Here is a 23855-nt window from a genome sequence, read left to right as displayed (position 1 = left end):
ATTCCACTGCTAGGTATATACCCAAAGGAATTGAGTTCAAACAAAAACTTGTACACAAATGTTCATCAACTGATGAATAAGATGTGCTATAGCCATACAATGGAATATTATTTGGCCATAAAAAGGAGTGAAGTACTGATACATGTTACAACATGGATGAACCTTGGAAACATTATCTTCAGTGAAAGAAGTCAGTCACAAAAGATCATGATTCTATTTACATGTAATGTCCAAGCTGGCCATGGTGGTTCACACCTGTAATCCCAGCACTTTGGGAGGTGGGAGAATTTCTTAAGGCCAGGAGTCCAAGGTTGCAGTGAGCTATGATCATGCCACTGTACACCAGCCTAGGCAACAGAGCAAGACCCCATCTCAAAAAAAGAAAGAAAAGAAACAAAGAAAGAACAAAAAGAAATGTCCACAATAAGCAAATATAGAGAGGTAGAAAATAGGTCAGTTGTTGCCACGGGCTGCCAAGACTATGAGGGGAAATGGAGAGTTACTGGTAATGTGTATAAGGTTTCTTTTAGAGATTACAAGAATGTTCTAAAGTTATATTATGGTGATTGTTGCACAACTTTGCAAACATACTAAAAACCACAGAATTGAATATCTCAAATAGCTGAACTATATGACATAAATTATACTGCAATAAAACTATTTCAAAAATGCAATTGAATCATAAAAGATAAATTGCTTAGGTCACAGAATTCAGTGAAGCTTTCGAAGAGGTCATGTGTAAATGAGACATGAAGGAACAGCAGGAGCCTGCTGTGTCTATGAAAGGACAGGAGAAAACATTCCAGACAGAGACAGCAGCACACGCAAAGGCAGGGGAGAGCATGGGAAGAGAGCATGTCATGGCATGTACAGTCGTCCCTCAGTCTTCACAGGGGACTGGTTCCAGGACCCCCGCGGATGCCAAAATCCACCCATGCTCAGGTGCCTTATATAAGATGATGCAATATTCTGGTAAAGAATATCCTAAATCCTCCCACAGACCTCCAATCATTTCTAGATTACTTATAATAACTAACACAACATAACTGCTAAATAAATAGTTGGCTGTACTATATTATTTAGGGAATAATCATGGGGGGGTAGTCTGTAGATGTTCAGTACAAATGCAGTTTTTTTCTTGAATATTTTTTACTCCATGTTGGTTGAATCCACAGTGTATGCGGCACCCACAGATATGGAGAGGCAACTGTATAGTGTGTGTAGTCAATAATGCTGGTACAGAGATTATGGCCTGTAGATGCAGGGCTCCAGTCTGTTGGGGTAGGCAAGGACCAAATCAGAAAGGGCTATTTCATCATGCTAGCTTTCCATGAAGGGAAAGGGAACCCGCTGAAAAACTTTCTGCCAGTAGAAGCATCATTCTAGTATAAACGTTGAAAGGTGATCTGAAGGGAAATGAAACTAGTGATTGCCCAGAAGGAGGAAAAGAATAATCACTGACTAAATTTATAAAGCCCTTACTCCCCGCTAAGCAGTTTCCTTCAATCATCTCATTTAATTACTAAAATGAGCAATAGTTATCCCCACTTTTTAGATGATATCCACAGAGCTTGCTCCCTCACCTCCTGCAGGTCTTCAGGCAAGTATAAGTGCCTCGCACTTTCCTATTCCCCTTGCTTTATTTTTCTCCTGGTTGCTCAACTCAATTTAACATCTGTTTCGCTTTTGAAATCTTGTTTAAAGATTCTCTCCCACACTAGAATGATAAGTCCCTAGGAATAATTTAATTTGTATTTCAGTTCTGTATCCCCAGTGCCCAGGACACAGTCAACCCTCAGTAAGTACATAAATGAATACATTTTTAAAAATGAGGAAATCGGGTCCCATAGAGATTAAGTAACTTGTCCTTGATCGTACAAGTAATAAGTGGCAGAATTCTGATTTAACAACCCACATTCTTAAACCACCAAGTGGTTACACCAGAGTTGTAATATTGTAGGCAAGAGGCAAGTACCCTCGGACTGCGGTAGTGGGGAAGCGGGGTGATAGGTCTGCCTCGAATTGGTGATGACTGGATGTGGAAGGGCGCTGAAAGGGCTCAATCTAGCATGACTTTGGTTTCTACATTTGGCTTATGGGTAAACAGGAGAGCAATTCTTCAGGAAAAAGAATACAAAGGACTCCAGGTTTGGGCAAAACGATAAGAGGAGGACGTGTCTTAATCCACGATCCTTTTTAACTCTTTTACTATTTCCCTTAGATTACTAAAACATGTTGTTAATTTAAATATATGTGAAGCCAGTAAACCCAAACTGATCCCTTCGTCTTCAGTCTGAGGCCAGTGGGGGATAGGGGTGGGGATGGGGACGGGGATGGGGGTGGGGACGGAGAGGCAGACCAGAATAGGGTCAGCTCTTTTTTTTTTTTTTTAAGTTAGTCCAAACTTACCAAGAGTAGAAATAAGTCCCCAGCAGTGCTTAACTCTGAGGTAATTTTTTTTTTTTTTTTTTTTTTTTTTTTTTTTGAGACGGAGTCTCGCTCTGTCGCCCAGGCTGGAGTGCAGTGGCGCGATCTCGGCTTACTGCAAGCTCCGCCTCCCGGGTTCACGCCATTCTCCTGCCTCAGCCTCCCGAGTAGCTGGGACTACAGGCGCCCGCTACCACGCCCGGCTAATTTTTTTGTATTTTTAGTAGAGACGGGGTTTCACCGTGTTAGCCAGGATGGTCTCGATCTCCTGACCTCGTGATCCGCCCGCCTCGGCCTCCCAAAGTGCTGGGATTACAGGCGTGAGCCACCGCGCCCGGCCAACTCTGAGGTAATTTTTAAGGCAGATGCTAAAACTGGAGAATACACCGTACCCTTGTGGAGTCAGGTAGTATTCGTAGTTTTAGATTATCCTGACGGTGTTAGTCACTTGTAGAAGTGACAGTGTGCAACAGGCCACTGACACCCAATCCCTGGATGGCCAGGAGGGCAGGAGGGCACCCGGCCGCGGCCTCAGGCTGCTGAGCAGGCGCAGGAAGCTCGCGCCTCAAACGACTCCCAAACCCGGGCCCGGCGCGAAGCCGGGAAGCGCCGCTCACATTCCTGCACGCTCGCCCGGCCGCGGGCCAGCGGCCTCCGGTCCCCAGGTGGCGCTGTGGGCTCGCGGAGGCGGCCGCGGCACCAGGGAGCGTCGTCTTCCTGGTGCGCATGCCCGCCCCCGCTGCGGGCTGGCTGTTGTGTTTTTTTTTTTTTTTTCCTCGGGCGGCCCGGCGGCTGCGTACTGGCTGTGGGATGGGAAGTGAAGCCCCAGCGAGCGGCTGCAGCGGGGCCGTGAGGAGCAGCCAGCGGGAGGCGGCGGCGAGTCGGTGAGCAGCTGGGAAGAGCAGAACCGGGGCGGAGCACCTGCAGGCGCGGGCGGCGGCCCCACCATGGCGATTCGCAAGAAAAGCACCAAGAGCCCCCCAGTGCTGAGCCACGAATTCGTCCTGCAGAATCACGCGGACATCGTCTCCTGTGTGGCGATGGTCTTCCTGCTGGGGCTCATGTTTGAGGTGAGCCCGCCCCGAGTCCCAACCGCCTGCCCCGCCACCCCCAGCCCGGGCCCGGGCTCCAGATGCCAGCCCCGGCTTCTCCGCCCAGGACGCGGGGGGCTCGGGCCCGGGGTGGGTGCAGACCCCCAGTCCCTGAGGTGCAGGCCTTCCCTGCCCTGCCCCACGTCGGCGGCAGCTCCCCGGCGGCCGGCCCGGGGATGCAAAGTCCCAGTGGGCCTCATCGCGGCCCGCAGGGGGTGGGGACCGCTGCGTCGCCCCCTTCCTGACCCTCCGCCGCCCCCTCCCGCCGGCTGCGCGGCGCAGTTCCTGGTTCCCGCGAAGGGTTACGTGGCAGCCGGCGAGGGGCCGGCGGGCGGGGGCGGCCCCTGCGCTGCCGAGCTGGCTCGGGGCGGGTGGGCGGACTTGGGGGGACTGCCATCCTCGGCCGCGGTGAGCGTCAGCCCCGCGAGGGTGGGGGAAGGCCGAGGCCCGGCCCCCGGGTCTGAGGAGTGCCGGCCTGGAGACCACAGGCCCCGAGTGACAGGGGGGCCCCCGGTAGCTCCGAGATTGGGGTGAGCGAGAAACCGGAGTCAGGCATCTGCTTTCGACTTGAAGGGCGGTGGCCGCCGGGCACCGGCGCAGTGGAGGCGCGCCAGATTGTTTTAATTTTTGTCTTTTAAACTGATATTATTACCAGTTAACGAACTTTTTGCCCTGACGCTTTAAAGAAACAAGGTCTGATGGATAAATCGAGGTTCTGAACAGCGGTGCCAAGGAATCGAGTAATTTTGTTTCTTGAAGTAGGAGAGAATGGGAATGTCAGGAGTGTGTAAATTCTCTTCCCACGTATCTAGTATTTTGATGACTTATTTAACAGCTGTTGAATGTGGATGATAAACTTTGCAAGGTGAACGAGTAACATCCTACGTTTTTCCCCTCGCTCCCCAATACACACGCTCATTCCTTTGCTTTTTTCCCTTTTTAATTTTTCTCTGGAGCCTTTATGTCTCAGTAAATATACAAATTATTTTGCTCCTGCCTTGTTTTGTCTCCTCTCTCCTGCATGTAACAAGTGAGAGTAGAGATTTTGGAGTATTTTTACGAGTCTGTATTTCCAGAGTCTAGGGTAGTGCCTGGGACATAGGAGTGCTTAAAAAAAGATGAGCGACGTTAAGAATCCTTGAGAAAACCTAATGGAATGATATTACCAGTGACCAAAAGGTGAATACATTTTCTTTTTAATGGAGCTTTTTTTTTAATTTTAAAATTAAATAATATTTTAACCTTATTTTCGCCTCTCATCAAATGGGCTTTTCTGGATCTAGATACAGATATTATTTACTCCTGATTGTGTCATGCATGTTTGAAAGCACTGCTAAGGAGGTAGCAGGTATAGTTAAAGGGTAGGTAGAAGGAAACTAACATTCTCAAGCTTTAAGTCTGAGCTGTGCCACCTACCTACTGGGTGACCCAAGTCTGAGCCTCAATTTTTCTGCTCTTTATCAGGAAATAATATCACCTGTACTGTTCTCCTCACAGCCATTTTTTGCAAGTATCAGATAATATGGTGTGAAGGTAAATACAGTGCTAGGCCTGGTGCTCTGGCTTATGCCTGTAAACATCCCAACACTTTGGGAGGCTAAGGCAGGAGAATCACTGGAGCCCCGGAGTTCGAGACCAGCCTAGGCAACATAGGGAGACCCTGTCTCTACAAATGATTTTTTAAAAATTAGCCAGGAGTGATAGATAGCACGCACCTGTAGTCTCAGCTGGGAGGCTGAGGTGGGATAATTACTTGAGCCCAGGAGGTGGAGGCTGCGGTGAGCCAAGGTTTCACCACTGCACTCCAGCCTGAAGGACAGAGCAAGAAGACCCTGTCTCAAAAAAAACCCAATGTTAAACATTTGTATTCACTTTCTGAATTTGATACTTGCATGTACTTTCTGCTTTGATCTTAAAGTAGTACTTTAATATATGTAGTATATTCAATTTTCTGTAACTTGTCATAAACCATCTCCACATGGTAAGAATTCCTGACTTTAAAAACATATTTTAGGGGTACTGTGACCTGCAAGGTATATTTGCAGTGCTTTGAATGAAATGAAATATAAATCAGAAATTCTGACACATAGTATAACTTTGATTTTATATAAACTATTTTACATTCTCTTACTATATTTCTAGGGAAGTCCACCACCTATACCTTGCCTCACATGTTAGTGATTTTTTTAAACAGTGGATTTTCACCTTTATATAAATTTATAAAATTTGAAAATCTAAATAGACAAAAATACTAAATAGAGGTTTTTAAAGTCAATTCAAAAGTGAGTGTTAAAGTGATACACAAAAGTGAAGTTTGTGCGAGTTCTTCCTTTTTCTTACCATATGTTAAGGTGTTAGGATTTCAAAGCATGTTATCTATATATAGAACTTTGTAGACTAGGTTAGTTTTGCTATTCGACTTTTAAAACAATTGCTGCTGAATCTCAAAGTCAACATAATTATAGAATTACAGTACTTGTGCTAGAATAATAGAGAAATTGATTTTTTTTTTTGCAGAACTGTTAAGCCTGTTGTGCAGATATATTGAGGAAATGTCAGAGGATTTATGGTGACATCGACAAAGAAATTCAGAAAGAAAGAAATACTGTATTACTAGCCAAAATGAAGAAGCAATGGAGATACACTGTAAAAGCATGGATTCTGGAGCTGAAGGGATTCATGTTCAAGTTAGGGCTCTGCAGCTTGCTAACTGGGTGACCTAGGGCAGCTCAGAACTGAAGTTTCCTCATCTGTAAAATGGGGCTTATTGGGTTACTCTGACAAATTAACCAATATGTATTACGCCTAGTTCAATACTTGACTTCCAAAAGGTGTGCAATAAGTGGTAGCTATTATTATTCTTTAAAAACTCACCAAAATTGGGAAATAGAAAGCATTTTTATGTGAGAGAAGGGCCTGGAATCTCTTTAGTTAGCATCTAAAGAGATTATACATACTGAAAAGGCTAACAAAGTAGTCTGTTTGGCAGTAATGTAAGAGCTTAATTTCCAGGGAACTTCACATTAATCAAAAATTGCTTGTAAATTTTGGAATCATAGTTTTATTACAGTAAATATCTGTCCACATAATTCAAATCATAGTATACAATGAATGGCTTCATATTTGAGTTAGGAAAAATTGAATGGTCAAAAAATGTTAGGGATGCTTGGGAAGCTTTCTGAAAGTGAGGATGTGGAGGAGGGGTGAAGAATTAGGGGTTCACAAGAGAAGTATTTTAAGGAGTGTATAAAGGAAAGATATTCAAAAGGAAATATATTCAAAAGGAAAGATATTCAAAATCTGCAAGTTCTTTATGCCATACAGATTTTGGGGACGTTTACAATTTCAACAATCTTGAAACAGTTTTCAAGGTTTGGGTTTTTTTTTTCTTTCCTTTTTTTCTTTCTTTTTATGACAGGTAAGGTGCTCAGGTCAGAATAAAGTTTGAGGGAGAGACACATCTCACATATAAGCGTGAAACCCCAATCATCACACTTGTGAACTACAAAAGGGTCTCTCTTTTTTTTGAGACGGGGTCTTGCTATGTTGCCTTGGCTGGAACTTGACCTCCTGGGCTCAAGTGATCCTCCCCTCTCGCCACCTGAGTAGCTGGGACTACAGGCACGTGCCACTGAGCCCCACTGGAAGTGGAATTTGATATTCAGAATTGTCTTTACTTTTCAAGGATCCAGTCCATGTAGTGACTGGTCACATCTTCCTCTAAAACAAGTGCAAAGTAGTTAACATCTCTATATAACAAGAAAGATACCAAGCCCCAACCAGTGACACTTAATTAAAGAAATGTTATTGTATTTATGACATTGCATACAGCATAGAATTAGGTAATTCATTACAGTTTCTGGTAACCTATTTAAGATGCATCTGAATAAGTCTCTTTTTTTTTTTCATTTTTCCATTTTTGTAAATGGAGAGCAGCGCTGTAAATGTTCAAACTGTCATAAACTCAGGTATTTTTACTTTCGAGTGCATTATATATTTCTGTAGCCTATTTATATTCTAAACTAACTTATCTTACTACTAATTAATTGTGGTGTGAGTTTAACTGCAGCAATGCTAGCAGGGTGTGAGGCTTAGGAGGCCTGGAAATGGCTAGGAGCAAGACTGCTAGCTTAAACTTGAAACTTTTTGGAGTGTGTAGTTTACATTTTTCCTCTTCTTCTTCTACGTAAACTCACATGCCAAACCAGCTGGAGGTCAAATTTTAATTTTATTTGGAAGCCTGGCTAAAAGGATAATCTAATTTTTGCTGCTTTTAGAATTTGATGCTAAATTTATCTTTGAAGAATCTCATTTGTTGTTTGTAAAGGACTCTTTTTGAGATGGAGCCTCACTCTGTCACCCAGGCTAGAGTGCAATGGCGTGATCTCAGCTCGCTGCACCCTCCGCCTCCTGGGTTCAAGTGATTCTCGTGCCTCAGCATCCTGAGTAGCTGGGATTACAGGCTCCCGCCACGATGCCCAGCTAATTTTTGTATTTTTAATAGAGATGAGGTTTCACCATGTTGACCAGGCTGGTCTTGAACTCCTGACCTCAGGTGAGCCAGCCACCTTGGCCTCCCAAAGTGCTGGGATTACAGGTGTGAGCCATCACACCTGGCCTGTAAAGGACTCTTTAACAAAGTGTTCTTAGGTGTGACAGTGGTGACTTCATATTACAAACTGGAAACAGGGATGTGGAGTGTTTGTGTGTAAAACAGAGTGTGTGTGTGTGTGTGTGTATATATATATATAAAACATATATATAGTGTGTATATATAGATATATATTGTTTAGACTATATATATATATAAAAAATCTAAACAAAGATAGCAAAACTAAATGAAATGTAGTGACCACTCAACTTTACTAAAAATAATCACATGAAAGTAGTGTTGCCCTGGAGACTCATGTCATCGTTCTGCTCTAATGAGTCCTTGTTAATGACCCAAATTTTAATAGAGTAGCCTTAGTAGCCTTTTCTACTCAAGAGACCTTCATATCTAACCCAGTTCGGCAACTCACTTTACTGGCCGTATCCTGCAGTTTGTCATGCAAGCCTGACTTCTTCCACTTCCTGAATTCTAGGATAACAGAGTTCAGCTACAACCTACGTTTTGTTCACCTCCCTCATTCTAGTACTCATAAGTCAGTGCTCTACCTAGTCCAAGCTTTTGTGGTACCATGGCCCCCTTTCCCTTTCTCCAGTATATTAGCCCCCTCATTGTTTTGCCTTTCTTCCTGCAATCTTTACTCCACTATTGGCCTTTTCGGTGCCTCTCAATTCCCAGAGAAAGTCATACTCATGCTAGTAGATAATATTGCAAATCAAAGGTTTCTAACCTCAGACATTCGCATCCGGTATCTTTTTACTTTCCCTGGCCATCTCCTTTCCCTATGGGAACTATATAAATAGTCATCATTCATGTCCCCATTATGCTTAATATGTGACATTGCTTTTTTCTCACACAGGGAAAATAAAAGTTTATCAAGCACGGATTTCCTCATTTTCCTGTCTTTTGAAGTTATGTGTCCCATCCATTACTGCCTTCTTCCCATCTAAGAGGAAAAGTTGTTCAAGAGTGCAATACTCAGTCCTTACAATTTTGTTCCCTATCATATGCCTCCATCCGTTATTCTCTTTCTATCCTGTGTGTTTAACTTCTCCCTTTTCCCTGTTGCCTTCACTGTTGCCCCCACACAAGCTCAATCTCTCCTATCCTAAAAACAACATAAAATTTGACCTGGCATCTACTGGATACCACCTTGTGCCTCTGTGTTCTTCAGTCCACTGCAATGCAGCTCCTGCTCTCACTACTTAGTTGGAATCACTCAAGCTGTGACCACTGATGACTTCTTAAATTGTCCAGTCTATCGTTCTCTTTCCTCCCACATCTCTTTTGAAACTTTTGACTTTATTAACCACTCCTTTTAGAAATGTTTCCCCTTTGGCTTTTGGGACTACACGCTCTTTTTATTTCTTTCTCTGTCTCTCTAACCATTTTTTCTTAGTTTCAGTGACTTGAAGTTTTGCTTTTTTCCCTGTTCTCTCCATGGGTCTGATGTTGTCCTACTTCTCTACAACTACTGTGCACTCTCCATATATGATTTATGTATTTTCACAGCTTCAGCTATTATCTGTAGAAAGAGACTCCCAAATCTTTATTTAAGCTAGGTTCTCCCTACTGAGTTCTAGACTTAGGTTTTAGCTGCCTTACTGCACATCTCCCAGAAATCTCAGCTGTAGGCATCAATAAATAACCTTGTACTCTTTCTTCTAGCTTACTAAACCTTATTTTGCCTTATGAGTGCCTCCTCTATCCCACAGTCACTGTCTTAGTTCAGGTCTCATTATCTTTCATGTGGTCTCTTGCAGAAGTTTCATTCTTGGCTGCATGCTCACTCCGGTTTGTACTTTTAACTGATGTTTATTCAGCGATATTGATTAATTACCTAATATGTACCAGGCCCCATGCTGGGCTCTGAAATATAGTGATGAGTGGAAACAGGCATGATCCCAGTTCTAATGGAGCTTACTTTCTAATGGGCGAGACAGAAATTATTAATATAATCAACCAGAGTATGCCTTTGAAGGAAAGGAACACAGTTCTCTGAGATAATCTAACAAAGGAAATGACCTACTCTAGGAAGACAGGGAGACTTCCTTGAAAAGGTGTAATGCAACTGAGATCTGATGGGAAATATTTTCCGGCCGTATTTTAGATAGAACAGCATGTGCAGAGACCCCGTGGTAGAAGGTGCTGCAGAGGCAGAGAGAGGAGTCAGACCATAGAGTCCTATGGTCACATTCTCCTAGAAAGATGGGAATCTAGTGAAGGATTTTTAGCAGGTAGGGAGGGGGATGTGGTAACATGATGAGAAAATCATTCTAGTTGCAATATGGAGAATGGATCTGAAGGGGCCTGGGATACCACTTAGCAGGTCACAGAGAGCAATCCTTCTAAAAGGCATAAATGAACTTTCCCGTCCTCAACATTCTCCACTTGTGCGAAAGTGAAATCTAAACTACTTAGCTCAAAAAACAGAGTCCTTTCTAGCATTCAATAATGTTTCTAGTCTTTTCTAACACTTCCTGATGTGCATCCTGTGTCTGGCCTTGTGTTCACTGCTACTTGATCTTGCCATGCTCTGTTTCTTCTATCTGTACTGTCCTCTTCATCCCCCTTTGTGAACCTAGGGAACACCTATTTTCCACCAAAACACAGCTCCTTCATTTCATTCCACCCCAGAAAAAACAACAACAAAGCTCATTGTTTATCCCAAGTACCCACAGTGCAAGCTATTGGCACTTATTCTACAGTATTATAACAGTTTATTTACCTGTACTTTTCACACCACGGAGCTCCTTGTCATTAGGGATTATTTTATCCATCTTCATCTCGTCCTTTTTTGTCTAGCACTTTGCCTGGTGCCTGTAAAGATTGGGTAAGCATTCCATTTTTCTGCTCTGACCAGTTTACTTTTACCAGTAGTCAGGTCAGTTAAACAGTTATTGACCACTTAACTTTGCTGGGTGTGTGGGATACTAACACACCCACACCACAGACCCTATATTTGATCTGCTTTTCTCATGCTAACTGTGCTTCTCTTTATTTTATTAATTTACACTTGAAATTTGTCTTAATAGGAACTTTTTATTCATTGTATAGGGCTAGAGTAGAGAATCATCATTTGTCAAATAACTGTTTTCTGGAACTGCAGAAAATGTCTTTTGAAATCTTAAAATTAAGGATGATTACACAATCTTACCTAAACCGCAGAAGAGTACTCTAGTGAATTACATTAGCTCCTTGGCAATCAGTAATTTCCATTGTGTCTGTCAGGATTCCACAGGAACAAGGAGGCCCTTGGTGCTTCGATTTAGGGACAGATTTTATAATGTTTTTGCCCCGATCTGTTATTTGGGAGAGGGTCACAAATTGACTTGATCTTTGTTTTTCCTTCTTTGTAGATAACGGCAAAAGCTTCTATCATTTTTGTTACTCTTCAGTACAATGTCACCCTCCCAGCAACAGGTAGGTAATTTATGCTAAGAATTTTCTACGTAAATAGAAGCTCAGTTGAACAAACTTGGAAATTTTCATGAATGCTAGGTCCTGCGTTAATTAATCGTCAGAGATCTCATCCATGATGTGACTGAATGTTATTGTGATGATTTTATAATACAAGATCTGATGTTTTTGATTGACTTTACCCTATATATGTTTTCTGTTTACTATATATTTTTGTGAATGGACTTGAAGTTCCATAAAATAATTTTGTTTTGCTTTCTCTGCCTTCTGATTTTTTCCTAAGAAAATTATAAGAAAAGATCTTTTTAAAATTGTTTAAATGTCATTGTTCATTCAAGACTTCTAAAAGCACAATGGCAGATTTAGTTTTTCTGTAAGTTACATTTTGGACCTGTAATAGCAATCAATCCTTCTAAGATTATTTTCACTTTTTCCTGTGCTCTACTTTTAACAATTATTTTGATTCCAGAAAATGTGTTAGTAAGCTCTAGGAATTATCTGGTAATAGCATCCAAACTATTAGGTTTTATTTCAAAAATCTTATTTCTTAATCTATGTAAAAATTAGGTGTTTCTTGGAAGTTGATTGTAATTTAATACAGTGATATAATTAACTAGCATGGGTGAGGGATGGGGTATTTTTTGGTTGAGGCAGTAAACCTGCACAGTTTTTAATTTAGAATGTAAGATAATGTAGTATACCACATTTAGTTGGGGTTTTTTGTTGTTGTTGCTGTTATTTATATGTGTGTTTTTAAGAGATGACAGGGTCTTGCCAAATGTGTTACCTAGGCAGGAGTGCTGTGGCGTGATCGTAGCTCACTGCAGCCTCCAGCTTCTGGGCTCAAATGATCCTCCCAGGTCAGCCTCCCAAGTAGGTGGGACTACAAGGGCACACCACCATGCCCAGCTAATTTTTCAATTTACTGTAGAGATGGAGTCTCACTATACTACCTAGGTCAGTCTTGAATTTGGGCCTCAAGCAATCCTTGCCTCCCTAAGTGTTGGGATTACAGGGGTGAGCCACTGCATCTAGCCCCTGAGTTGGGTTTTTGTTCAGTTATGTACAGTTTTGTAAATATTTAATTTAGTGATTTAGTTATCAGGTTACTCAAAACTACAATACTGTTTTGAAATTTGAATATGCCAGAGAAGAATAAAGCTCTTTTATGTATATGTTCCCCATAAACATAAAGTTTGAGAATAAGTGTCAGCAATTCACAAGTATTTGATAAAGATTTGTTTTGAAAAATTATAGCAATTGCAAGGATTAAAAACAACTTTAGTAGTTGCCTTTATCTCTGCTGCTTATAGATCAAAACTAAATCAAATACAGGTCAAATCAGCTTTTTCATCAGAATCATAATTTAGTGTGTAGTTAGAAAGTAGAAGTAGAAAGTTTCAAAAGCCCTTTGAAAAAAATAGGTCAATAGGCTAAGTATAACTTTATCAACCTAATTTATACCCCTGGGATAGTATCAGTTTATTGAGTGTGGCCTCCCCTTCCCTGTTTTTTGGTCTTTGGTGGCTGTGACTAACATGTGTCAAGTCTTTGTAAGTAATTTCTAAAGCTTTAGATTTCTAGATAGTCTTGATTTTCATTGCCCCTCTAAGACTCAAGATGTCCAAGACCACGTTATTTATGATGTTAATATAGAACTTTTTTATTAGGTTATTCTTCTTTGTTTCCATAACTATGTTGTACTTAATGCTGTTTTTATAACCTTGTGTATATTTTTGTGTATTTGTGTCCTTTTTGGTCTTCAGAAGAACAAGCTACTGAATCAGTGTCCCTTTATTACTATGGCATCAAAGATTTGGCTACCGTTTTCTTCTACATGCTAGTGGCGATAATTATTCATGCCGTAATTCAAGAGTATATGTTGGATGTAAGTATGCAGTCTTAGAAATCTATACTTTATAAAGTACTAGCTCTCCATAATCTGCTAGTCGTATATTAAATATAATTTATAATTTATTCTTAATTACTAATGGCTGTTTTTATTTTTAGAAAATTAACAGGCGAATGCACTTCTCCAAAACAAAACACAGCAAGTTTAATGAATCTGGTCAGCTTAGTGCGTTCTACCTTTTTGCCTGTGTTTGGGGCACATTCATTCTCATCTCTGTAAGTATGTCCTCTTAGGTTGTTGTTCTCCTTCCTTATCTAAGATTAGAAACTCTGCTAATGAAATAGTATTAAGTTAAGAGTTTCAGTGATAAATCTGTTTTAGGTATTTTTTTATACAGCAAAAATTCTAAGCTATGTTTACTGTTTCAGAAAGGCTTATTCATTTTTAGTCACTCTGAATGTTACTTTTATATCTTTTTTTTTTTTTTTTTTTTGAGACAGAGTCTCGCTCTGTCTCCAGGCTGGAGTGCAGTGGCATGATCTCGGCTCACTGCAACCTCCGCCTCCCGGGTTCAAGCGATTCTCCTGCCTCAGCTTCCCAAGTAGCTGGGACTACAGACGCACGCCACCACGCCCAGCTAATTTTTGTATTTTTAGTAGAAACAAGGTTTCACCATGTTGGCGAGGATGGTCTCGAACTCCTGACCTCGTGATCCACCCGCCTCGGCCTCCCAAAGTGCTGGGATTACAGGCTTGAGCCACCAGGCCCGGCCTTACTTTTGTATCTTATAGTGGTTTACAGATACCTCTGTATCAGCAAAAAGCGTAGGTTACATGAGTTGTAATGTTCACAGTCATTTCCTCCTTTAAAAACAGCCCCAGTGTTTTCCAAGCTTCTTAAATGTTGTATAACTTTTCAGTTATGGCAATCAAAACCTTTAGTTGTATCACTCTAACTAATGAGAAAAAGAAAGGCAGTATTTGCTTTAATATTAGTGATAACAATCCCTTAAATTTATATGGTGTTCCATAGTTTACATATTTTTGAGTTTGTCAGACACGTAATTCTTTCTAATCACTGTATTAGAGATGAATAACAGTGAGTTTTCCAGGGTAAAGCACTTCATGTTGGAAGTAGACTAAAATTCAGCTTTTTATTCCATTGCTCATTCCATTTTACTGTGCTGCTTTAATAATACTTTATAGGTAATATGTAAATTTTAGTTTAAAAACTATTATAAATTTTTTTAAAAAAACATAAAAGTTATACTTCTGTGGGAAAATACTCTTAAAAAAATCAGTTTAGATTTTATTTATTTTTTAATCTTTTTTTTTTTTTTTTTTTTTTTTTTACATATGCAGTAATTCTCACTGAGTAGATCTGATTATCTAAGAAAAAAATTGGGGCAGTATTTTATTGACGTAATTCCATAAAACTCGGTAGCACCCTGATCCTTTGTCTCCTGTCAGATGCTACAAACTTTTCCTGAAATCTTCTGATTACCTAAGACAAAATTCTTCTCTCCTGGTCACTGTTGTGCCTCTTATTGGTGGTTTTATGTTTGTTTGTGTACGTGTATTTTTATTCTATGGGATTGAAAGATTTTTTAGGGCCAGGAATTATGTCTTACCTGATTCCATATCTCATTTCTATCATTGATTTTCATTTTGCTCAAGTAACCAACTCAAATTGGCTTGAAAATAACTAAAACAACTAAGGATTTTGACATTAGTGGGTTCTTTGCAACCTGCTATGGGGACCTGTAAATGTTTGAGAAATGAAAGTAATGCCTTATTTTCCAAGAAGTTTGCATTATGCTCACAGGTTAATTTTTATATCTTCTTTCTTAGGAAAACTACATCTCTGACCCAACTATCTTATGGAGGGCTTATCCCCATAACCTGATGACGTAAGTCATTTTTAGCAGCCCTTTCTTTGTTAAGGACCATGGTCATGTCACTATTAATCAGAATTCATTCTTGTTATTCTCTTTAGGACCTTAGGCAAATGCATAAAATAGATGAAAATATGTCTTTGACAGTCCCACTGCCGTAAGAAAAAAAAAGCTGTGTACCTTTTTTTAATGTTTCTATTCTAATCTTTTCAACATCTTTGTAAGCTTGAGACAACTGATTTTAACATAACTTAATTTGGTACTCGCTTCTTTTCCCTTCTTTTCACTCATACTTTCTCCTTTTTATGACTCCATCTTCTCTATATTTTTGCTCCTTTTCTTTGTCCCCACCCCCTGTCTCTTTTCACATCTTCCTTTCTTTCTCCTATTATAAGCTTCTTGAGGTTAGGAATTGTTTCTTTTTTATTTCTCTAGTCTGTACAGTGCTGCTGGGTTAAAGTGCTCAGTGGTTACAAAGACGTCTGAATAATTCATTATTCGAGCCCAGCTCTAGTACAACTATTCTATATTAATTTTCCTTGCTATTTTAGCCTGTATTGGTCTTTTGTATCCCCATATTTGTCATTTTGGTAGAAATTTGATGTAGTGTCTATATATTGTTTTGATTGTTCTATAATTGTCTCATTTTTGTAAGTCTTGTATTGTGCCCATACCCACTAAGACTATATGTGCCTTGGTAGCAGTAAAAACTATTTTATATCCTTCATTGTGCCAGGTACATTGCAAGTGCTTGTCACCTACACAGTATTTAGTAAATACATTGTGATGTGAGAATTGGAGAAGGGAGAAGATACGAAGGAAAGAAGGGAATAACCTGACTGTGGGTATTTTAAGTCTAGCAGTAATACCCACTCTACTGAATCATACTCTGATTTCTAAAGTTTTATTAGTTCAACGAACTTTGTAAATATTATATTTATGTGGGACTGTATTCTCTCCACCCCAACCACCAAGAAATTAGGCTGGCTTTGTGTTTTCTATTTTAGACTTCTAGAGGAGAAGGAGAAGGGAGAATAAAGAGGAAGCAGAAGGGCTAGAGGGATATAATGTCAAGAGGAGAGTATTGGTTCTAGACTGATTATGATATAGCTCCTGGAGAGCCCTTGTGTGCCTTATTCTGACTGTCTTTAATCCTAGCTCTGCCTCCATTTATTTGGGGCTTTCTCCATGTTCCAACCAGGTACAGTTACCATATTTGCCTAAGAAAAAAAAAAAAAACAGAGGATATTTGAAATTGGGATTATTCCAGTTTCAGGTGATTATTAATCTATGAGCCTTTGCTTTTGTGTCAGTCTTTTTCCCCTTCTTGTCTTGATGAAACTGTATAGACATGTGGGTTATGTTTTCAGTAGCTAACATGACATAATAGTCAGTATTAATGAACTAATAGGGGCTCTGACTCCTCCCAACTGGCTTACATGTCAATAGCTTTCTGCAGATAGTATCTTTGCCTGCTGTTTAATCCAGGGGTCTTGTCCAATGGTGGGACTGTCACAGGGAGATGGGGAAAGAGGTTGTTGAAGAGTTGTTTAAAGGTGCACAGATACTGTATGGAATGATGACACAAAGGTAGTTACTTAGTATATCCTGATTTCCAGTATTTGTTTACTGTTTTTTTAAAAAATTATGCTTTAAAAGGTACTCTTCATTTTCTTGTGTTGTACAGATTTCAAATGAAGTTTTTCTACATATCACAGCTGGCTTACTGGCTTCATGCTTTTCCTGAACTCTACTTCCAGAAAACCAAAAAAGTAAGCTGGGATTTTGTAGTGTTAAAAAATGTCTTGTCATTTTTTTTTTGAAAAATTTTTTCTAAAATTAAGTATTTTCTTACGTTTGCCCTTCCTCCATTCTTCTTACCTCAACTCTTACCCCATCATTCTCCCACCAACCCCCTTTCCACAAAGCCTAAAATCCTTAAGCATTTCTTGAAAAAAAAAAAAAAAACCTTCAGTCAGTATTTTAGCTTAGATTTTTTACATTTGATATGTTAATGGCTTGTCTTAAAATTATGTTAGTGGTAATGTAAATTAAAATTTAAACTAATTTTTAAATGTAATATTTGTTTTATCTTACTGATATTCTTAGCAAATTATTTCACAAGTGAGCCAAAAAGGATTAGTCACATTACAACTAACAGTTCTGTGTGTAAGTCCTAAAGCAAAATTCAGTATTGGAAAAAAAAGTAAAATATATTTAAATATTCACCAGCAAAGCCTCTCTTGAAATGGGTAGAGCATTCCCTTTTTAGCATGTGGAAAGGATATTTGTTTGTTTTATTTGAACAAATAAGTAAACTGCTGGAGCACTGCAAAATCCTCCTTCCTAGTTTTACCCTCAGTGCTTCTGAAGTCGGGTTCCATGCTATCACAAAAGTCGTTTTCTTTACCCTCTCCCTTCTGAAACCTGTATTGGCTCCCTATTACTTTAAACTAGAGTAATGCTGCTCAACTGTGCCCTGAGAGTTTCTCCCATCGCCAGCATCTTTTCTCGGGGACCTCTTTCTCTGCTTACTCCTTATGCTTCATGCACACTGATAGTCTCTAGTTTTGTAATCCCAGCACATCACTTCTTTTTCCTGGAACACCTCTTCCCTCGGATAAATTAATCAAGCACTTTCATTTCCCTTTTTTCTGGGAGGTTTTTTTTTTTTTAATTCTCATATATGAAATCCTATGTGGGATTTTACTTCAAAATAATACCAGGTGAAGGAAAGTGAAGAGGGATATAGATGAAACAAGTCTGATCGTTTATTAATAATGATTGAGTTACGGGTATGTCAGAATCTTTTCTGTCTGTTGTGTATATGTTTACATTTCTCCGCATTTAAAATTTCTTTTTTTTTTTTAAATCCCCTTTGAGAAACCTGGAGTAAAAGTGTGACAGCCAGTCTGGTGACTAGTTTATCTTTGCCTACTCAAAAGCCATAAAACACTATTTTTATGTGTGCTACAAATAGTTAATTCATGGACTAGGCACTTGATTTCCTACTGTTTCGTGTCTGTGTTCTGTGTATCTGTCGTTACTCATGTTGTCTGCTAGGATTAGAAAACAGCACCAAATTAAAGGCCATATGCTATGGTACTTAAGTTCTTTTTATGCTGATTTCTTTTATAAAGTAGATTGTTTCTCCAGCTATATTGATTGTAAGGAATAGGATGAAGACCTTTTATTTTTAAACCCTTGATTTAGAACTGTCTTCAGATAAAATTGTTAGGCCCAGATTCCAGTAGCCCTTCCATGTTTAGTAAGCTCCTAATGTGAATCATAGATATTGTGGAGCTGTATTGTCCAAAATGCTAACTACTAGTCACATCTACATGAACTTAAAAAACAAAAACGAAATTGACTTTTTTAGCCCCAGTAGCCACATTTCAAGTGCTTATTAGCTACTGTGGCTAGTATGTACCATTTTGAACAGAGGAGATATGGAACATTTCCATGATTGCAGAAAGTTCTATTGGACAGCGCTACTGAGAGTATCATAGTTTCTTGATGTCTTAGTAGCATGGCTCAGATATTTAAAGCCTTCTTAAGGTATTTGTATACTCATGAACAAATACCTCTGGATTTCATTATTAATCCATGTCTATATCTTCTTCATTGACTATGGTAAGTAAGAAGGGACATTTCAAAGTAATTGTTCATTTTAGTTCCTGAACCTCTTTCCTTATCAGTTCCTGCCAGATGGCACTTCTCCAGAAACGCAATCTAATTTTTATGGAATAATTTGCATAACTCAGAACTTAACTGAAACTATTTTTAACACCTGCATATGACAGTTGAAAGTAACTGTTTCAAGTAATTAACATAATTTGAAAGTAGCAGCTGCATATGTGTTAAACAGTTTCTTAAAATTTACTCTATGAAAATTATTTTTGGAACTCTTTACTGGAAGAAACTAGTACAGTGATTGTTTTGAACCAATAATACAGACAAATAGGAAAGAAAGGAATGCTGTTAGTAGCAGTTCAAGAGGTGTGTTAGTCACAAATAACTTAGTTTCTTTCAAAGAGAAAACTTAAATTACATATACTGTGTATATAAACAGTTCTCCATTTTGCCCATGAGAAGATTCAAAATATTTCTTAGACAGCTTGAATATATGAGCTTTTAGGGAAGTCATGAAATAGCCAAATGTTTTATTTCTAATATTCAATTTTAGTTTAATTATACATACATATAATTATACATACCTATAATTGCATATCATATAAAGTATTAGAAATAGTATTTTCCCTCTTCCTACTTCATGAAAGTTTCATTACACTTTTCGTATGCAACTTTGATGTTAGTATCTGTCATTCATCATCACTAGAACCACTTTTTTTTAATCTGATGACATTTTTTCCACATCATGACGTCATCTTTACTTCTGTCTCACTGGTTCCTTCATTAGACCTTATAAACCTTTAAAAATGACATTGATTGAAGTTTTCGGGTGTATGTGTCTTACACAAACATTTATTTGTTCAAGATAATTAATACAGAGCTCTATAATGCAGAGCTTTGTAAAGATTTAATTATAAGATGTACCATCTGGGGTTTGGGGGGAGATCTTTGCCTTATATTTGGGGCATATATTTGATATTCAGCTTTGTTTATTTTTCAGTATAGAGTAGTCAAGAAATGTGTTCTTTATAAAAATAAATTTTTTGAAGTATGTTATATTTTTTAATAAACATGTTGGAATAACAACTGAAAATGGCACTTGAAGTTATTTACGATTTTAGAATTTGTTATGATTTCACCCAGCCTTCTCTGTTCTCTCCCTTCCCCCACAACCCATGTAAATGTGTACATCCAGCAACCATTGTGCTGGTGCTAGGCAAGGCTTTGTTGTCGGCCTCAGACATGTGAACACCATGCCATCAGGGCTGTAGCCCCAGAGGAAATGGAGAACATTGAGGGAGGCTGGCCTACCACAGGAATACTAAAAAGTAGCCATTTTCTAGATAAAATTTATCATTTTAAAAATCATGGTAAGCCAGGCATGGTGGCACACACCTGTAGTCCTGGCTACTGGGGAGGCTGAGGCAAGGGGATGGCTTGATTCCAGGAGTTTGAGACCAGCCTGGGCAATGTAATGAGACTCATCTCTAAAAAATAAAATAAAACTCATGGTACACTACCCCTACTTCCATGTATTTTTTGTAATCATTTGGGAATACCTTTATGTAGGGTGTTTGTTAAGTTAGCCACAATTCCTACCACCCCTTGTGGTATTCTACTCATCTTTTTTTTTTTTTTTTTTGTATTATTGTTGTTGTTATCCCCATTATACAGAGAGATTAATTAGCTTGCCCAAGGTCCCTCAGCTAGTAAGTGACACAAGTATTTACCCATTCTCTTACTAATTTACTTTTTCTGTGGTAAGCTTTGAGTGTACAAACACTGCTTTAGAGACACTAGTCAATTTGTGCAAAGCTGAATGGACCATTACTTAGAAAAAGGTTTCTTGATAATCCTTTTTGAAAGCAATAGATACTATTTTTAAAACTTTTGCATAGGCATTTGATGGTTGTGAAGATAGAACCTAGTGATGGCATTTTACCCTCTATTATTATTGACTCGGTTGACTATCCAAAAGGAAAGGCTACTGGGCACAGTGGTGCATGCCTGTAGTCCCAGTTACTCAGGAGGCTGAGATAGCAGGATCACTTGAGCCCTGGAGTTGGAGGCTACAGTGCACTATAATTGCACCTGTGAATAGCCACTGCACTCCAGCCTGAGTAACATAGTGAGACCATGTTTCTATTTTTTAAAAAGGAGGTATGGGGCTAAGATACAAAGTTGAATCTGAACTTAGGAAAGAAACTCTATGGATTTTTCCTTAGCTAATGTCAAGCACAACTGCGCTCCACCTAATTGGGTTGAAATTTAAAGACAAAAGATCAGAAATGGAATGGCTTTTTGAATTGTAGTTTGTTTGTAATTTATAATAGTGTTTTTAGTCTTGTCAGAGAAGAAAAGAGTAGGCAGCTTAGGTTCTCTGCTAATTGACCAGTGTGAATTTTAAAAACTTACTTGTATTTCTTTTAAATTAAAAAAAAAAATCCTCCTAAGTAGTTACATTATAGTTTTTCCAGCAAATTAGTTTTTTTTTTTTACATTGCCTTACCCAAGTTTTTATGCAATGAAATGAGTTCAATCAGCAGTTAAAAACTAAAACACTTCCCTCATAAGTTTTAAGGGTTTTCTTGGTCTGTTTTCTCCTCTGAAATGTGGAGCATTGAGTAACACATATGAAAGAATATGGCAATATTTTTTATACCTAGTCATTTATGTGCCACCTTCCTGCTTTACCATATTCACATACTACTAATTCATACTTTTGACATTTTAATTATTAAGGTATATTAAATAACAAAATATTTTGGGTTTTTGTTTTGTTTTGTTTTGAGACAAGGTCTTGCTCTATCACCCATGCTGGAGTGCAGTGGCCACAATCACGGCTCACTGCAGCTGCAGCCTCAACCTGCCAGGCTTAAGCAATCCTACTACTTCAGCCTCCCAAGTGGCTGGAAGTACAGGCATGCACCACTATGCTTGGCTAATTTTTTGTATTTTTTTAGAGATGGAGTTTCGCCATGTTGCCAAGGCTGGTTTCGAACTCTTGGGCTCAAGCAATCCACCTGCATCAGCCTCCCAAAGGGCTGTTATTACAGGCGTGATCCACCACTTTATTTAAAATTTTAGTTACAGTTAAATAAAAGTATTTCATTGTGTACTGTCTGCAATCATTTTATTCAGTACCAATGTACACACCACACTGGGAAACACTGGCATATATGTAGTGGCACTTCTACATGCATTGTACATCAAATTGCATTGATAATACTAAGTGAGCTTTTCTGAGATTATTATAACGGGAGAAGAGAGGTTCCCTTGTGGTTGCATGTTATCTCAACACCCTTTCTCCTTCCTTTTGTAAGCTGAAATATTTCATTGGAAATTTACAAATTATGTAGAGAGGATCTTAAGACTGTCTATTTTCAGAGATACTTCTCTCTTCCGTTGGAAGAATGACTGTAAACTTGGTATCAATTTTCCTAAGAGTCCCAAAATACAGTACTGTAAATAGTAATATTCAGACTGTCTTATGTTCTACCTAAAACTTGATCTTTGCGCCATGCTTACTAGAGAAGAGTTTTCCATTTCAAAACTAGACTTCAAAAAATCTCTACTCCTCAAAAGATTTGGTAAAGTAGCTCTCAGTACTGAAACACAGAGAAATGGAGGACCAGTAGACCTGCACTCAACTGTGCTAAATGCAAGAGATAAGTTTAGTGAGGCTGCAGAGGAACACAGTTCAGCCTGCCAGCAGCAACCCATCATTTCCATCGTTCTAATTAGTAGCTGTAGAACATGAATAGTACTAACTAGACTAATATAATCCTTATACATACGAAGAAAACTGCTACAACAAAGGAAATTCCGTCAGTAGGCTGGCATGTTGAGCTTATCACTGTCAGTGTTTTGTAAACATTTTTACTGCAACCAAAGATGAAAAACTTTTTACATCATAATTCATTGTGTGTTTGTGTGTGTGTAAAATGTGGAATACAATTTTCATAATACAATGTGCTATATACTCTAGCATTTTCTTTTTCTTTTTTTTTCTTTTTGAGACAGAGTCTCGCTCTGCCGCCCAGGCTGGAGTGCAGTCACAATCCTAGCTCACTGCATCCTTGAACTCCTGGGCTCAAGCAATCTTTCTGCCTCAGCTTCCCAAATAGCTAGGACTACAGGCACATGCCACCATGCCTGGCTAATTTTTAAAACATTTTTTTGTAGAGATGGGGTCTCTCTCTGTTGCCCAGGCTAGACTCAAACGCCTGGCTTCAAGCAATCCTCCTGTCTCAGCCTCCCAAAGTGCTGGGATGACAAGTGTGAGTCATGGTGCCTGGCCACATTTTCTATTTTATTTCATGTTTTAAAAGATGCTGGTGTGACCCCTAAATTGATTTCATGATCCACTAATAGGTCTTTTTTTTAAAAGACAGAGTCTTGCTCTGTCACCCAAGCTGGAGTACAGTGGCATGATCATAGCTTACTGTAACCTCGAACTCTTGTGTTCAAGTGATGCTCCTCCCGTGTCTGCCTCCTGAGTAGCTGGGACTACAGTTGCATACCACCACGCCTAGCTAATTGTAGTTTTTGTAGAGACGGGGTCTTGCTGTGTTGCCCAGGTTGATCTCAAACTCCTGGCCTCAAATGATCCTCCCACCTCAGCCTCCCAGAGTGCTGGGATTACAGGCATGAACCATCACACCTGGCCCCACTAGTGGGTCTTGGCTTTTGTTTTCTAAAAATACTGTTTCTGAGATAACCAGCTCAACTAGATAACTGTGGGAGAAAAAAAGAAGTAAAAATAAAATCTAGGTACTTGGGCTTGCAAAGTAATTGAGGAAAAAGAATATACAATTAAGGAATAGTATAAATGAGAATACAAAAAAACTTGTTGTAATGACTGACAAGGGACTAAAGCATGAGCTGAAAATGTGAATCCTATTTTAGGTAAACAGAAGTGTCTCTACT

General features: G+C 39.2%; 1 protein-coding gene and 1 non-coding gene across 2 annotated transcripts in view; one reads left to right on the top strand and one right to left on the bottom strand.

The window, feature by feature from the left end:
* The first annotated feature begins 2303 nt into the window (after window positions 1-2303).
* TRAM1 (translocation associated membrane protein 1) overlaps window positions 2304-23855 on the top strand; it is a 35783-nt gene continuing 14231 nt past the window's right edge. The window contains exons 1-6 of the mRNA XM_003831337.6: window positions 2304-3497; window positions 11487-11550; window positions 13314-13435; window positions 13558-13674; window positions 15250-15308; window positions 16981-17065. Of these exons, the coding sequence (XP_003831385.1) occupies window positions 3375-3497; window positions 11487-11550; window positions 13314-13435; window positions 13558-13674; window positions 15250-15308; window positions 16981-17065 (570 nt within the window). The 5' untranslated portion in view covers window positions 2304-3374. The remainder of the gene's footprint in view (window positions 3498-11486; window positions 11551-13313; window positions 13436-13557; window positions 13675-15249; window positions 15309-16980; window positions 17066-23855) is intronic.
* LOC112440787 (small nucleolar RNA U13) lies at window positions 6927-7032 on the bottom strand. Its single transcript, XR_003028799.1, has one exon. It is a non-coding gene; the product is annotated as a small nucleolar RNA U13 (small nucleolar RNA).

Source organism: Pan paniscus, chromosome 7 (genome assembly GCF_029289425.2).
Source record: "Pan paniscus chromosome 7, NHGRI_mPanPan1-v2.0_pri, whole genome shotgun sequence".
NCBI lineage: Eukaryota > Metazoa > Chordata > Mammalia > Primates > Hominidae > Pan > Pan paniscus.
This window is presented reverse-complemented; position numbering and strand designations above follow the sequence as displayed.